Below are 17,709 nucleotides of genomic sequence, written 5' to 3' on the forward strand. Positions count from 1 at the left end.
CAGTCTATGATATAGTCAAACTTCAGGGTACTTTTAACAACTTGAACAAGGTGCTAAAGTTTTCAATAGTTCCAAGCAAAGCGAAGGTTGCCTGAGACCTACATCCACACTTAAAGTCAATAGTCGCCTCTGAAATAGTTCAATCACAACGCTTTGAAACTGCCTAATTATTCTCTTTCTTGAGACACCAACTGTTACAATTTGATGTCTCACTGTTAGAGAAGTGCTATGTTATTAAACTAAGCAGCCAGCCAGACTTGAGCATCTTACCTCCTCCCCTTCTCAGTAAAACCCTGCCATTTGTATTAATAGACTTGGAGCAGAAAAAGCATGAAGCAATGTTTTCCCCCTTGGAAAGGGTTGAAAACAAAATCTCAAGGAAAAATTAAAGTCAGAGAAAGACACATGTATAAGCGCAGAGGAATTTTCCCCTTCATGAGCAATCCTGGATAGTGCAGCACTGAGAGTGAAGTCTCATAACCAACAACAACCAAGTCAACAGATAACAATGTGTGGCACAAGAAAGTGGTCCCATTGTCTTCCCAGCATGACGGCAGCACTCTCAGTTCTAAGGCTCAATCTGAATAACTGCTTTCAGGAGGACCAAGCGGAACGTCCCTTTCCTCCAGCTTTAACTATATTCAAACAATATAACTCTTGTTGGAACACAAGCCTTCATAAGATACTGGGAAAACTCCCTTCTGACCCTCCCACTTGGTGAGAGCATCTCTAATCTCTTTTTGTGTTTTCATCTATTTCTAGTGACTTAGGACACATTCATTTGGCAACTAGATCCACCTCTGTACTAAACATAAAAATATGTTGAAATGTTTTTTCAAAATTCATGTTCTACAAACTATATGATAAGGCAAAACTTCCAAAATCAAACTTGAAAGCCACCCAAGCAGGATCATAAATAGATAAGGATTCATATTTGCTTAAATGTGTTCTCATATTTCTACATAATTTACTTTTGAGAAGAGTCTCTTATAAATCCAGTGTCATAAGCCACTTGCTTAGAGCTATGAGCAGCTGTCATTTTTACTAAGGAGGATGCTCTTGGGGGGAAAAAACCCCCCAAACCTAAAGAATCTAAAATAAAATAGTCTTTCGTTCAAACATGCAATCAGGCAAAAACATTTTCCACCCCTTCAAACCTGCATCCCCAAGAGGCAAAAGGCTTACGTGTTCAGACTTCTCCTGTTCTTTTTTGTCCGTCTGCAAAAACTGATAGTTTTCTTTTGCCAGCTTCTGGACTAGTTCAATTCGTCCGATTTCATCTCTTTCCTGGAGCTTGCACATCACCCCTGCCTTAAGAGTTGGAGAAAAAGCGAAGATATACTTAAAACCACAGTCCCAGGACATGACACCACCGCAAAGTTCACCTTATAACAAGCTCATCTTTTCCACTGCCTGGATTAAATCATGGTCTTGGTAAAATACTTTGCCTTTCAAAAATTGAAGTTACATTATTATAATCTAAGAGCACCATGCCAAAAGACTTAAAGTTGAGTCTGCGTATCACTCTACTTTAAGAGGGTGAAGGACAGAGCAAACTAAATCATTTGCTACTAAGTGTGCGCCTGATAGGCTCCTGTTTGTTTGTTCCTGACAGCCTGTTTCCTGTTACATAAGCAGAGCCTAGCAAGAGGTTAAAAACTCATGGGAAAGTTAGCCAGGAACCACACTGGTGAAAGGGTGAACTGATACAGAGCCCTAAAAATAACAATATGCAACACCCCAATTCTTTAGCTCCACAACAAATTATTCCGTATATAAATAAACCCTTAACAAGAAGATCACAAGATAATTTTTTTCACAATTGGAAAGTTACCATGGGGCATTAGTAAAATACCACTAATAGTGCATAAAAGATGGTGAAATATTTTGCTAAAAATAAGACACTGGAAAAAGAAAGCTCGAAATTTCATTCATTGGGGTTTGGAAATGATCCATAAAGCATCATATTTTACATTAGGTCAAAGTGCCTAAATAATAATAGGAGGAGGAAGGTGAATCTAAGACTTTGAAATAGGAAAAAAAAAAAGTTCATTCTAACACACTAATTATGAAGTGTTTCTGCTCAAATTCTTTCCAAAATGGTTCATACTGACATACCAAGACATGATCTAATAAAGAAATCCAAAGTTATACTTGGCAGGAGCAGTCAAAACTATGGAATCCGTTTTCCTCAACATAACCTACAGGATTTGAATATACTCCATAACATGACCAAATACAGCAAAGGGGCCGGCAAAGAATCCAAACTTCATGATCTTAACGGTTTGTGCTAAAGATACCCATGTTGTTGAGTGGGCAGCAGAGAAATGGAACTATCCATGCAAAGCAATGACTAAATCTTTGTTTCCAGGGGCAGTGGTATCTCTTAATCTAGCAGTTTGTCGAACTAGGAAGGAAATAAAAAATTTCTGACGTGGCCCACATCACAGACTCCTAGAGGACAGCAAGTGGAATTCCTCCACCAAAGTCAGAGATTTTTACAACATCCCTCACAAGTGGCTTTTCAGTTCCTTTCTAAAGTTTCCTTGGACAGGGACCTAAGTTTATCTTAAGACAGTCTGTACTCTGTTGGGTAGCCAGGATTGTTGGAAAGTCCCTTATTCTTATCACACTAGACAAAACTGAAACCATTTAACTTCAATCTGTGAGGACTAGTTTTGCCTTTTAAAGCAATGGAAACTAGGCCTATTCTTTATCCAATGTGACAATCTTTCAAATATTTAAATACAAACATTTATTATATTCTCATTTTAATATTCTCCAGATATATATCTGATATGGTTTTGCAGTGTCGCCACCCAAATCTCATCTCGAATTGTAGTTCCCATAATCCCCACATGTTGTGGGAGGAACCAGGTAGAGGTAATTTAATCATAGGGGCAGGATTTTCCAGTGCTGTTCTCGTAGTATTGAATAAGTCTCATGAGATCTGATGGTTTCATAAAGGGGAGCTCCCCTGCACAAGCTCTCTTGCCTGCCGCCATGTAATACATGCCTTTGCTCTTCCTTCGCCTTTTGCCATGATTGTAAGGCCTCTCCAGCCATGCTGAACTGTGAGTCAATTAAACCTCTTCCCTTTATAAATTACCCAATCTCAGGTATGTCTTTATTAGCAGCATGAGAGCAGACTAATACAATATCCCTAGTTCCCTAAATTATTTTATTCATTCATTCACTCAACAGAGTAAAGGATTTATTTGAGCAAGAACCTACTATAAGTTCTGAGAATATGGTAGTGAACATAAAAAAAAACAAAGTTCTGGCCAGGTGTGGTGGCTCATGCCTGTGATCCCAGCACTTTGGGAGGCTGAGGAGGGTGGATCACCTGAGGTCAGGAGTTTGAGACCAGCCTGGCCAACATGGTGAAACCCCGTCTCTACTAAAAATACAAAAAATTAGCCGGGTGTGGTGGTGTGCACTGTAATCCCAGCTACTCAGAGGGCTGAGGCAGGAGAATTGCTTGAACCCAGAGGTGGAGGTTGCAGTGAGCTGAGATCACGCCAGTGCACTGGACGACAGAGCGAGAGTCCGTCTCAAAACAAAAACAAAAACAAAGTTCCTTACGTCCTGGAGCATACATTCATAATGTAACATACCAATAGGAAATATCGAGTGGTAATATATGACAGAAAAAACAATGAAGCAGGGTAAGGGGACAGATAAATAACTGAAGGCATTATTAAGATAAAAATGTCAAGGAAGGGTTTTCTAGTAAAATGACATCTGAATGGTGACCTAAAGGAAATGAGGAAGAGGTGATGTGGATATCCAGAAGGAAGTGTGTTTCGGGCAGAGGAACAGCAAGTACAAGGGCCCTAATGCTCAAGTGTGTTTGGCATGCTCAAGGATAAGCAGAGAGAGCGGCAGGGCTAGAAGAGAGCTGTAGGGAGTAGACTGGTGGCACTGGTTGAGAGGTAATGCAGGAGCCCAACACACAATTTCCTTATAGGCTGTATAAGGAGTTTGGATTCTTTTTCTGAATAAGACAGAAATCCTTTGGAAGGTTTTGAACAGAGAATTAGCAAAATATGATTGACATTTTAGCAGGATCATTGTATGTCCTGGGTTGGACTGGGGGAAGTAGTTGATGCTAGAAGACCAGTTAGGAGCCTGGTTTTCACATAAGACATGGCTTGGAACTTGTGCTAGTGGTGAAGGTGGTACATGTGGTTCTAACCACTGGATATATTTCAAAGGTAGAGCCAGCAGATTTTGCTGTTTGGGAGTCTCCAAAATATTTGGTCTGAGTAACTGAAAGGATGGAGTTGCCATGGGGGAGGCAGGGGTTGATCTGGGAAGGAAAATGGCTATTGACATCCAAGTGGAGTTGCTGAGTTGGAAGTCTGGAGGTTCAGGGGAAGTCCAGGCTGAAGATATGAATTCCAGAGTCATCAGAATACAGATGGTATTCCTCTGGTTTTACCAATGGAATGGTGTAAATCCAGGAATTGAGTCTAGTGTTTCGATACTGGGAAGATGAGGAGTAATCAATCAGAAAAGGAATCTGAGGAGGACTGGCTCCAAGAAGCGAATCTGGAGAGTAGTGAAGCTGCTTCAAGGAGGAAGAAGTGAAAAACTCTATCAAATGTTGCTGAAATATCAAACAAGATGGGCTCAAAATAACTGACACTGAATTTGACAAAAGTAATTGGTAACTTTGAGTGGAGAAATTTCTGTTTGAACTGATAGGGACAAAAGCTTTATTAACATGAGTTCAACAGTAAATAGGACACAATTCTTCCAAAGAGGTTTGTGACAAGAAATGAGGCACTAGCTGAAGAGTGTCCTTGAAGAGAGTTTCGCTTGCTTATTTGCTTTAACATGAGGGCTATTCCAGGATGTTTACCTTTATTAGAATTCCAGTAGACAGCAAAATTTGATGATGCAGGAGGGAGAAGGGGGCATTTTCAAGAGTAATGTTCTTGAGTAGGAAAGAGAAGATAAAGATCTACTCTCAGGAAGAAATATGAATCTAAATATTTCATCCAGTGAAACAGGAGAGACAGTGAAATACAGGGGTAAATATGCAGGTACGTTGGCGTATTTGGTGGTAGGGACATGCAGAAATTCCTTTCTGAAGGCTTCTATTTCCCAGAAAAATAAGAAGCGAGTTATAATCTGAAAATAAGAAATTGTGGGGAGATGCTGCTGGAGGCATAAGAAAAGAAGGCATGTTAATAGTCACTTAGGTTACAAGGACTGGCAAACTATTTTGTAAAGGGCCAGACAATAAATATTCTAGGCTTTGTAGGTCATGGGGTCTCTGTTGCAACTGCCCAATTCTGCAAGAGATAATACGTAAATGAATGAACACAGCTACATTCCAATGACATTTTATTTATAAAAACAAACAGTAGGCTGTGGTTTGTCAACTCATGGCCTAAGAGAAGGGGAAACTGGGCAAGGGAAGTAGAATAAAGATTGCCAAGCACTACTAAAGGCCCACTTGATTTTTATTTTTAGATCCTTTTATGCTCCTAGCCATCCTCCTTAGGGCATATTTCTGTTTGTCAGGATTTTAATGTAGTCCATAATCTGAGACAATGGTAAATATATGGGCCTATCATTAAGATGCTCTTTTAATCTACACTAAGAAGGGTAAAAAAGTTTCAATGGTGTTATAAAATAACCACGAAGGCAGGGAAACTAGGGCAATTTCTACTTACAAATAAACATTACTTAAATGCTTTGACACTTAAATACATTTCTATTATCTAGAAAATTCATGTACGTCAACCAGCGAGGATTTCTTCTCTCTCTTTCCATGTCATCTGCACAGTGTTTAATACACTGTCCTGGCGGTGGAGGGAGGATGCTAATGACCCTCCAAAATGCCAACCTGGAAACCTGTTCTGTGGTTTAATCAGTGGTGTGATGGATTTAGCCCCGATCTTGCTCTGCTCCCCAGTATGGCCCTCCCATACAAAAGACAGCATGTGGGGAATGGAGGCCCAGACAGTGGTGGGACACAGATGAGAGTACTGGATAGCCATAACTAACCCGTCACCATGGGGAGCCTGTTCCCTCCTTTCACCAGCACTGGCTCCAAAGCAACTCAGCTAAGCTCCCACAGACTCGATTTGGAGACAGTCTGTCCTTCTATCTGTAGGTCCCAAGTACAGTGTTTTGGTTTTCTTTTTTTTTTTTTAATCAGCTGATTACAGCATCATCAATAAAAGGCCGAAATTAAATAGAGGAAATTTAAGGTCTTCACTATTTTTTGGATTTCTGTGTGAACATGATTTTTCAAGGAACTCTGAGCATTTTTCACATATTATTAGAATCCTAAATATAAACTTTTCTCTCAGCCAAGTGCAGTGGCACACGCTTATAATCCCTGTGTTTTGGGAGGCCAAAGCAGGAGGATTGCTTGAGCCCAGGAGTTAGAGGCTGCAGTGAGCTATGATCACACCAATGCACTCCAGCCTGGGCAAAAGAGTGAGACTCTGTTTCTCTCTAAAAATAATAATAAATAAATATGTAAATAAAATGAACTTCCCTTTCAGGAGGAAACATTTTCATTACAACCAGATACTTGGGCCCACGAAGCAAATATGTATTTTAAAGGCAAAATACTCTTACTTTTTAAAATGGGCTTCAGGCTAACTTATTTCTTTAATTCTACATCTTATAATTAAAGAGAAAATATTGTGTTTTGATTTTCTGGTTTCCAAATAACTTCTAGATGCATTTTCACAAGGTAATCAATTATATAGCATTCCTTATATTACAACTATCAAAAAAGATTTTCAAGGAGGTTATGAATGCTTCTTCATTCACTGGGAGACTTTAAACCCATATATCCCAGATGATTTATAAGGCAGTGCTATGAGGAAGCATCATGCCAAACTAGATGTTCCTCAGGGTCCCTTTCAGAGCTCCATAATTTAGTAATTTAATTCAAGAAACCCATGAATTTATTAATATATTGTGGGAGCTTTGTTATGGCAGGAGAAGCAAGATAACTAACAGTCCTTGATCTAGACTTTCACATCCCTGGTCTATTTAATTTCTCTGTGTAAAATTAATTATAAACAATTTACCTAACACTGCTAAGCCAGAAAAAAAAATAAAAGATTAATGTATAACTGTCAGAAGAGTTATTTAGGAGCTTTATTTCAAGGTCTGTTTTGAAAAAAAGTCTCCATAATGTATAATTAAAGTTATTCATAGGATTTTCAGCCTTTGAGGAGAGAAATGTTATGAATGTAAACGAAAAGCCTGTTTCCTTTATAAATGGAGTCATAAAAATGTTGGGTCCATCCCCTCAATGGCAGAATGAAGCGTGGACAAGATTCCTGTGGGAAAGGCCACATGGATGATAAATGAGCATCTTACTGGGACAAAAGCACAGTTCTTTGTATTAAAACATTCTCTGCATTATCTTAACTTTAACAACCACTTTTTCTAAAACACCTAGGTAAAACATGCTGCAAAAATTGCTTATCAAGGTCAGGGAAACCAGAAAGAAAGAGTCCACCTTTCATGAAAGCACTTTTGCAATAACAGAATGCTATTCAGTTCAAATTCAGGATATTCAGATAAATTTTTATTGATTACTATGTAATATCTTAATTTCATTAAAAATTAAGCCTAGAAGTTCATATAATTTTTTTGCTATTTTAAACAGAAATATAAATGACAGAATAAAACACTGATGAGCTTAGATGATAAATTATTCTACTGTATGCACCTTATTTTGAAAACAGAAAATATTAAGAATTTTTTTCCAGGAAAATTCAGAAGACAGTTCATAGTCAAAAAATAACAATAATTTTAGGGCAACAAATATTCATTTTCTCAAATTTCTTCAGAGAAAAAAGTTAGACTATGAAAAAGCTCTCCCTGTTAGGGATAGAAGAATATGCCCCCTTGAGAATTGGGAAATGAACCACGAAGCATCCACAGTGAGAAATGTACCTAATGGAAAGTGTGATAGTCAGGGCAGGTGAGGAATCCCTAGGGAGTCACTGGTATGGGCCTCAAACACCATGCTGGGGCATCAGGGAGCTTTAGAAATCATTTCATAATTCCTAGCCCGTCACTGTCCAGGCAAGGCAATGGACATTCAGTTTCTCTGGTCCTACTCCTTTGTGGAATTCCTTGTGTTCAAACATCACCTTTGTATAGGATGGACAGACCCATACTATAGAAATACTGTGTAATGCTGCATCCTGCCAGAGCATGCTGAGAGCTAGGAATAAGGCAGAAACCACACTTACATGAAATTTATGCTGTTATTTCCCTCAAGTACTTTCTTAATCTTTTGTATTTAGAAAATTATCCCTTCTGATTAAAATCAAAATATAGAATTATAAATTTACATAATATATAGTATTATAAATTTATATAATTGAAAAAGTAAGGGGTTCATTCACTTCACATGCTTGATTCCTTTAACATTCAGACTAAAGTAGGGGGGCCACCAATATTTTCTCTTGTTTTGACCTAAGAGAAATTATAGCTCAGACATGTATACATTCTTGACCACACTGGTAAGCAGGGTAGCAAAGTTAAAAAAAAAAATTAAAAAGTTAAAAAAGAGAATAAGCAAACTCAAATAATATCAAACATAAAAGATTTAACAGGATAATCAATTTTCTTTGACAGTATTAAATAAGAGCTTTCTTTAGTATGCATATTTTTAAAAGTTATAGTCTGACTACTGATAAATTAGTTACCAAATATTTAGCAGTTAATTTGTATAATAAATAATTATTATCACTTAATAATAGAATGATTGATTCAAATGGAGGATAGGAGACAATGAAAATATTCACTGAATCCAGTGGCCAATGGCTAATGGAATCAAAGCAAGAATTTCCAAAGTTCAACACATTATAAATTACTCAAGGCCAAGTGTAGTGGCTAACGCCTGTAATCTCGGTACCTGGGGAGGCTGAGGTGGGCAGACTGCTTGAGCCCAGGAGTTAGAGGTCAGCCTGGGCAACACAGCAAAACCACATCTCTACAAAAAATACAAAAAATTAGCTGGATATGGTGGTGTGCACCTGTTGTCCCAGCTACTCAAGAGGCTGAGGTGGGAGGATCACTTGAGCCCAGGAGGTTGAGGCTGCAGCGAGCCATGATCGTGCCACTGCACTCCAGCCTGGGTGACAGAGTAAGACCCTGTTGCAATCAATCAATCAGTCAATTAATAACTAATTAAAGATCTCATTAGAATTCTTAAAAGCTAGAACCAGGCAAATTTTCAGTACATTTTGACAAAGATTCTTAAATCCTTTTATCCTATAATACAGTGAAGGGACTAGAATATTTTGTGTCTGCAAAGATACCATCTGGCAGAGAGTAATGCTGCAACTTGGCCCAGTTAGATACTTTAAATATTCCAACCAAAAAGCAATGAGATAGATGGTCAGAGTGACAATAACTGACAGAGGCTGATTTGTTGGGTGCTTACTGTGTGTCAGGTGCTGTTCTAATTGCTTCACATGTAGTCCTTTAATCTTCAGAACAATCTAACAATTATTTCCATTTTACAGAGGTTAGAAAGGCAGTTTGCATGCTGTTTAAAGCAAGGACATCAGAACCAGACTGCCCTGGTTTCAGACCTGGCCCCGTCCCTTACTGGCACATCTATAAAGTGGTAGTAATTAAACTATCTATCCTGGAGGGTTTGCTGTGATGTTTAAATACATTAATAAAAACAAAGAACCTTAGAGTGTCTAATATATATGAAGTGCTGCCTAAGTGTTATATACAATAATACTGCTCCCAGTATTATTACAGAAAAGGAGGGTAGGAGCACAAGAGAGTTAACTTGCCCAAAGGTTTTTTGTTTTGCTTTGTTTTCTTTTTTGAGATGGAGTCTCGCCCTGTCACCCAGGCTGGAGTGCAATGGCAGGATTTTGGCTCACTGAAACCTCGGCCTCCCGGGTTCAAATGATTCTCCTGCTTCGGTCTCCCAAGTAGCTGGGATTACAGGCACCTGCTACCACGCCCAGCTAATTTTTTTTTTTTTTTTTTTAAAGTAGAGACAGGGTTTCACCATGTTGTCCAGGCTGGTCTCAAACTCCTGACTTCACGATCCACCTGCCTTGGCCTCCCAAAGTGCTGGGATTACAGGTGCGAGCCACCGCGACTGTTACTCGCCCAAGGTTACTGTGCCAGTCAGGAAAAGAATCCAGGCAGTGTGGCCCCAGAGGCAGCGCCCCTAGTCTTTACATTATGCTGCCCAACATTTACTGAAACTCTCCTATGTGCCAGGATTGCCAGGAGTGTTTTATGTTGCTTCATTTCAACCTCAGGACAAGTTTATAATATCTCCATTTTGCAGAGATGAAAACCATGCATGCTAGGTACTGTCTAGCATAGTGGGGACACCATGGGGACAAAGACTTAGGCGACCTACAGGATCTTCCAGGTTTATAGCCACTAAGGAACATCCCTTAAGGAAGAAGGGCTGGGATGTAAACCCAACTCTAAATGCTCTCTTCACTCCACCCACATGTGACAGCATTAAAACAGGGAGTTTCTTAAGCAGAAAAGGTATTTTTAGTGAGAGTAAGAAAAAAGCAGCCAACATATGAGAGATCTCTGGTAGATGGGAAGCCTGTGTACAACAAGGCCAAGTCTCTCTGGGCTTAGTAACCATCTTAACCTTTTATAGACCCAAAGTTTTCAGCAGCCTAGAGGCACATTCCCCACGGTAACATATTTCATCATGTATGCGGAAGAAGGAATCAGAATCCACTTAACTTGCTTAAAATATGCTCTGGAATGAAGACTGAAGTAATCTGAAATACTGTGAAGCCTGGCAAATAGGTGCTCAAGCCATTAAATGTATATACATCAATCAAATAAATTGTACATATAAATTACACACATACGTACATACCAATGAGCATACATTTTTATTTCTAATTCTGCCTATGTATCTGATGGCAAAATTCTAAGTTTTCTTTAAGCTCACCTCGCATGACTTGAACTACTTATTCCATCCAGAGAACTTATATAGATGGGCCTGCAGAATTAAACCAATAAAACTGGTGTTTCCACTATGGTAGCAGATCAAGCTTTCTTAGACACACCAGAGGAGGTGACAACTGCCTTCCTTCCTAACCAGCTTAGGCCTATAACACTCATAATGATGCCATGCTGCCCAGTGAACTTAATTCAACTTTCAAACCTAAGTAGAATCTGTTCCTAATCTAATTATCAATCTACTGGTTTCATGATTTCATCCCTCTGTATGTCCTACAGATACACAGTTATATAATCATTGCTGAATAAAAATCACAAAATCCTGAACAGTAAGGTCTGTGTATCCTTTTGAGAAATAAAATTGCATTCAAACAGACATTTACCCATAGAATAAGTTCAGAACAAATAAAGAATAACAGTATTTTAAATTTAGAAACCCTTGTCCCACTAGTAATTTAAGGATTTAAGAAACTTGGAGAAAGTGGTAAATACACTGAGCTGGGGAATCCCTGCACAGGTTTGCTTGGAAGCCTGCAGTATAATTTTAATATGAACTTGAGGACTGTTCCATGTTTAATATTACCACAGCAAAACAATGTGACTTTATTAAAACATTACTGTCCATGCAATCTTTATTGAAAAAGTTAATGTGATTCTTCTGACCAGAATCAACAGATTTGTAACCTTAAAGGCGAAGTGAGATGAGTCAACTCATCTTAAACTCATTTTAAAAGTCAGAATTTTAAAATGCTCCACTGTTATATAAAGTTAACAGCTGGCAGCACTAGGGTGTCCAAAGTTTTTATGGTGCAATAGTATTTGGAGGTATGCTACCTAAAGCATATTCATGCCGTGATTTAGCTACTGGGAGGTAGCACAGAACCTCTAGCAAGTTGGTGCTGTCAGCTGGCCCATTCTCCACTGCCTTCTTCAGGGGAATGTCTGCCCTTCACTCATTTCCCTTGCTTCCTCTGGGAAGTAAAGTGTGTCTATCTGACCCTCTCCCATGAATCAAATTATAAATATAATTACGAATTTAGGACCCTTTGTGTGAAATACCTTTATATCAAAACTGAGCACTTTATTCCCAATAACATGGCTATTTACAAAACATAAAAGGTAAAACCTATATCATTTTTTAACACCTGCACTGTCTCACCACCCTCAACACAGAAGGGTATGATGAGGGGCTGTCACAGAATTGATCATACCTGAGAATCTGGAACACTTTCGGCTTCTGTTACAGCTACACGTTTGTCATTGTTTTCTTCATCTTGTTCAATTGCTTAAAAAAAAGAACACCATTAAACAAATGTATCATCATACAAAAAATGCTTCAGATAATTTTCTTTCAGATCGCAATTTAGCGGGAAAAATGTTAGATAGATTCACAAAATGTAAACATTGGCATTATTTTTTGTTAATCAAATGTGAAGTTAGCTAATAGCACTGGGTACTTCTCCTGCATATTATCTCATGTATTAAATCAATGGCAGTGAGAAAATTCAATCTTAATTCTGTTCTTCACCTAAACCCATCCAGACATCACCATATCAGCATTGTGCTTTACCAAAAGGGCAGCTGGGGGTATAAGATGAAGACTTCTATTCATTTCATGTGAGAACAGCCATATATATATTTTTAATGTGGCTTTCTGGCTGGCAGTTTAAATGTCATATAATAAAGGAAGCACAGTATTTATATCTGGGTTGCTCAGTGCATTGTTACCACAAAATTCCATTTTGTGGAGTCTTGAATCCGTCTATCCCTTCCCAGCATCCCCCTATCCAAGCCCTTATCACCCTTTCTTCATGGGTACAATGACCTCTTACACAAAGCCCTGACTCCAGCCTCTCATTAATCCAATCCAGCTTGGGAACAATGCTAAAATAATCAGTCTCAAAAAATATAAAAACAGCAAGTGCCAGACTTTGGCTTATGTATTGCTTATCTCATGGCATCTGAACTTCTCCTGCTCATCACTGAAGGGCTTCTCTGAACTCTCTAGCTTCCTCCAAATGTCCAATTTCACACTGACATTCAACACCAAAATGTATTTTACATAACTGGGATCCACACATAATGACTGGATTACTTTTCTCTTTAGATAACATATTCTTCTGTTTTAACAAATATTTACGGAGCAGCTATTATGTCCATAGCAGGAGATGTGACATTCAACAAGCCTGGAGAGAGTAGAGACCACAATAAATTCAGATCTAAGCCTAAGAACATGGGGAACCACGAAAGAATTTTAAATTGGGAAGTGCATGATTTGATGCATATTTTTAAAAGTTCTTTTTTGCTTCTTTGGGAGAACAGACTTGAGAGAAACAAGAGCGGAAGCAGGGAGACCAGTTAGGTGACTGTTGCTGTAATGTTGCCTGCAGATGACAATGACTCAGATCAGGGAAGTGGCAATGAGCAGGAGAAACAGGGAACACTGGAGCTATATTTTTTTAGACAAAATGGACACAACTTGCCAATGAATTGAATATGGAGAGAGAAAAAAGAGATGAAGGAGAAGCAATCAAGGATGACTCCTAAATAGTTATTCCTTGTATCCATCATGCCATTTATCCTTTTTGCCCTCTTCATCAACAGTAGGCCAAAGCATACCAACCTAGCTGACAGTGAGGTCACCCACTGTACTTATTGATTCAGTTTACATTATTCTGTGTACTTTTTTTTTTTTTTGAGATGAAGTCTTCACTCTTTTTGCCCAGGCTGGAGTGCAGTGGCACAATCTTGGCTCACTGCAACCTCCACCTCCCGGGTTCAAGCGATTCTCCTGCCTCACTTAGCCTCCCGAGTAGCTGGGATTACAGGCGCGCACTACCATGCCCAGCTAATTTTTGTATTTTTAATAGAGACAGGGTTTCACCATGTTGGCCAGGCTGGTCTCAAACTCCTGACCTCAAGTGATTTGCCTGCCTTGGCCTCCCAAAGTGCTGGGATTACAAGGTGTGAGCCACCACGCTCGGCCTGTGTACTTTTAAATATTGTGCTCTCTGCTCTGTATTTTTTAAAATATCATTTCATGTACTTTTTGCTTTTGTATGGCATTCATGCCTGCTGTGTGGTGCCCACCATGGAGCCTACCTATAATGCTGTGCATACAGTAGGGCTCTGCAAATGCTAACTGGCATGAACAATGTATCCCCAAGTGATCAAAACTGCACTGCTTGACTATGCCTACTTATATAATAAGCTACTTCTTTTGTAACTTTATGAAAGAAGAAAAGAGATAAATTCTTCTGTTCACGCTTTGGATAACTAGGATAACTCTGACCAGCTGAGCATCTAAAGGCAAGGTAGGAAGAGGTGAAGAGGGTAGAAGCTTTTCTTCTATTTTTCAGAGAAAAGTTCCATTCATGCCTGTTCAAAGGGGGTTCCCTGTTGCTACTGTTGCCCAGCTAGGGAGGAAACTTAAGAACAAAGAAAAACATGCGTGTTTTCTCTGAAAAACTAGAGGCAAGACTATAAAGGGAAAAATAAAACATAGAATAACATCCTAAATTCCACTTAAAAATGCAATGGGCTATAGAAGTAAGGAACTCCACTTAACCAATTGAAATAACAGAAGAAGCCTTTCCTCATCCTGGAATGCAGAGTAATTTTCTTGGAGGGCAAGCTGATCATATACTAATGTGAAATAACTTCACATAAAAAGCAACCATACTTTGGCACTTCATTTGTGCTTTATTTGAATTTTTGCTCTTTAAAGTGCTAATTTCAATGAAAATGAAGAAAACTAAATTTCAGAATATTTTAGCCTACTGAATTCATGTTTTTGGTTTTAAAACAACAATGCTGTAGGGTGTAGGCATTTCTTTTTCTTACCTTATTATACTAGAACATAGAACATGCAGGACACTAAATAATAATTTCAGATTGACAGTTAACACACTTTTTTTGAGGCAGGGTCTCCCTCTGTCACCCAGGCTGGAGTACAGTTGCACAATCATGCCTCACTGCATCCTGGACTTCTTGGGCTCAAGCGATCCTCCCGTCTCGGCCTCCCAAAATGCTGAAATTACAGGTATGAGCCACCTCACCTGGCCTCACACTACTTTTTAAGCTTTAGGAATAATTCTTAATACATAGAAATAGAACTAAAGGAGGAATAGATGAACATAAAAGCAAACCTAGGATAAAGTGTCAGTCCTGTATTTATTTCTAGATTATCCCCAACAACAATGCTATGTTTATTGTCACATCTTTAAAGACCTCAAAATCGGTTGCCTAGCATTACGCCAAAACTAACAGGGTGAGAATTAGAAACACAAGCAAGTTAAGGGACTTGGCAAAGCTAACTCTGTAAGCTAAATCTGCATAATGGACAAACTCTCAAAGTTCTGCTGGACTCAACCTCAACCCCCTAATGACAAAGAGAAGACAGCGTAAATAACATTATTTTCTTGGAAATAGGAAAAATTATAATTCCAAGAATGCATCTTGGGAGCAAAAGTGTATTTATCCTAGACAAGGATTTATGATTATCCTATGAAGTTGCATGCATAAAATACATATGGTCCCCTAAAAGGGAGAACTCTGTTGACCCTTTAGTTCATAGATTAATGTCAAAAAATAAATAAAAACACAATTTCTCTCTTTATGCCTTCCAGTGGTGTGGCTCATGTGGTGGGAAAAGGAGGAAGGAGTTATTTAGATTTTTGAGTTCAATTTTTCTTTTATCTGATCAGAATAAGAGTTGGTTGGGGAAAATTTCCTAGGCAAATATTGATTCTGGGACAGTTCCCTCCAGCGAAACACGTACACAGGAATGACAGCTTCTGGGACCGAGGGAGGCTAGGAGCTTCACTCTCTGCCAACACAAACCATCTCCTTATCTCTCAACACACAGAGTCTAAAAGCAAGTAATGGCCTTTGAAAATAACTTACCATAACAAAAGATACAAGTGCAAGATCTAAAGCATATACTTTGAGTGGTGAGCATTAGTGCCCACAGGAGAACTAAGCATGTATGTGGATTAATTAACACTGATTCGTTAAGGGTACCTAGTTTAAATGTATCTATTTGTAAATTAGCCAAGAGGGATTCAAGGTGAATGACTGTTGAAAGCCTCCTAGGATTGTGGGGCTTAACTTGATAGTGCTTTCTTGTTGCCTTGGGGACAAAACAGGTTTTCTCTCCCCAGGATTTACTAGGATGGGTGCTAAAATGCAAACAAACAAACAAACAACAACAACAAAAAACAACTCTGTCAGTAACTCTATTATAATAATAATACTTAAACACAAAGGGGACTCATGTCCTTTCTAAATGATGTTATTTAATTTCTGCTGATCAACTTTGTAAAGGTAAGAGCCCCACTAACAAGAAAACATTAAACACACAATGACTGTCATGTGCTGACTCTCATCAGGACCATTATTTAAAAATCAACCAACCCATTTCTTTAAAAAAATCTTACGAACCAACCCCAAAGATGACTACAGATAGAAAGTGAGCATTTCAAGCCTCAATGTGAGACATCAGCAAATAGTTAAGAAAAATAACTTATTGGGTACTCTGCCAAGGACTAAAGTTTTGTCAATAATATAATCTTTCACCTGTGTAGCATTTTTACAGAGAGAAAACTCTTTCATTAAGGGTCTCATCTGATGTTCAACCTGAAATGCTGGGCAGATAAAATCACCCCCATTTTACAGATGAGGAAACTGAGACTAGTGAGGTGAAGTAATCTGCCTTAGGCCTCAAACGTAAAATGTACGTGTCGGTGACAGTTCATCACTGCTACAGTCAAGGATGGAACAGAACAGGGCTGGTCAAACTGCACATCAGCAAATCCATTCACATGGATCCTGACCAGGGTTTCTTTTCCCTCTTAATGAAATAGAACAGAATATCATAGGAAGAATAGAAAAATAAAGATCAAAATGTATTGCAACTAGTAAAGTATTTTTCACAAGTATGGATGAGAGGTGTACTAGGTCGGAATCTTTTACATGTTCTGTGGGTTGTGGACATTAAAATGTTAGGAAAACACCATAGTGTTTCCAGGCCACAGGAGGCAGAGCCCAGTTCTTCATTATCTAAATAATCAGCTATTTTTTGTACCATCCTGGAGTGGGGTCACAATATTTACTTTTGGAGGCCCTTCAACAATACTCCAACCACATTCAGCCCTGGGAGATGGCACAGAAACAAGCCTGCAGTGAGAAATGCTTAGACACTATACTCATTTTTGCTATCAATATATAATCATAAATGCTTCCAAATACTCAAATCTTTTCCATTCTTTAAAAAGGAAGAAAAAAGGTAATTGTAACATTTCTGCCTCATCACTGTATTTTTTTAGTGTTAAAATTAGAAAAGTAGGGGTCAGTGTTCACCATCAAGCCATTCCATATGGTATTATAACCTGGCCCATCCAGCGCCATTGAACTTCTCTTTGAAGGTGGACCAATGACCACTACATCTCTGCTCCAGCATGTTTTCTCAACCCCAATCTGTTCAGCTGAACTTGAGACTGTTGACTTAAAACTCTCTTTTCTGTGTCCCTATCATCCTCAAATCTTCTAAAAATGCAAGCTTTCCCCAGGCTCTCTTTTCTCTCTTTGCTTCTTTCCTTGGTGATCTTATCTGTTACTAGGGTTTCCACTTTCACTGCAATACAGTTTATTCTCAAATCTGTCTCCATTTCTGCCCACTTCTCTGAGTTCCAGGCCCACATTTCCAGTCACGAGTTGAATATTTTCATTTCACAGATGGTAACA

General features: G+C 38.7%; 1 protein-coding gene across 8 annotated transcripts in view; it reads right to left on the reverse strand.

Moving 5' to 3' along the window:
• The window catches only part of RAPGEF5 (Rap guanine nucleotide exchange factor 5), a 240,791-nt gene that overhangs the window by 101,311 nt on the left and 121,771 nt on the right, over positions 1–17,709 (reverse strand). For all 8 annotated transcript variants that reach the window (XR_002944583.3, XM_024357764.3, XM_024357769.3 and 5 more), the window contains exons 8-9: positions 12,177–12,250; positions 1,186–1,311 (exon numbers count right to left, since the gene is read on the reverse strand). Coding sequence is in view for 7 of the 8 variants with exons in the window: in XM_024357764.3 (XP_024213532.1) it covers positions 1,186–1,311; positions 12,177–12,250 (200 nt within the window). In the remaining variant the exon portion in view is untranslated. The remainder of the gene's footprint in view (positions 1–1,185; positions 1,312–12,176; positions 12,251–17,709) is intronic.

This window comes from Pan troglodytes, chromosome 6 (assembly GCF_028858775.2).
Source record: "Pan troglodytes isolate AG18354 chromosome 6, NHGRI_mPanTro3-v2.0_pri, whole genome shotgun sequence".
Taxonomy (NCBI): domain Eukaryota; kingdom Metazoa; phylum Chordata; class Mammalia; order Primates; family Hominidae; genus Pan; species Pan troglodytes.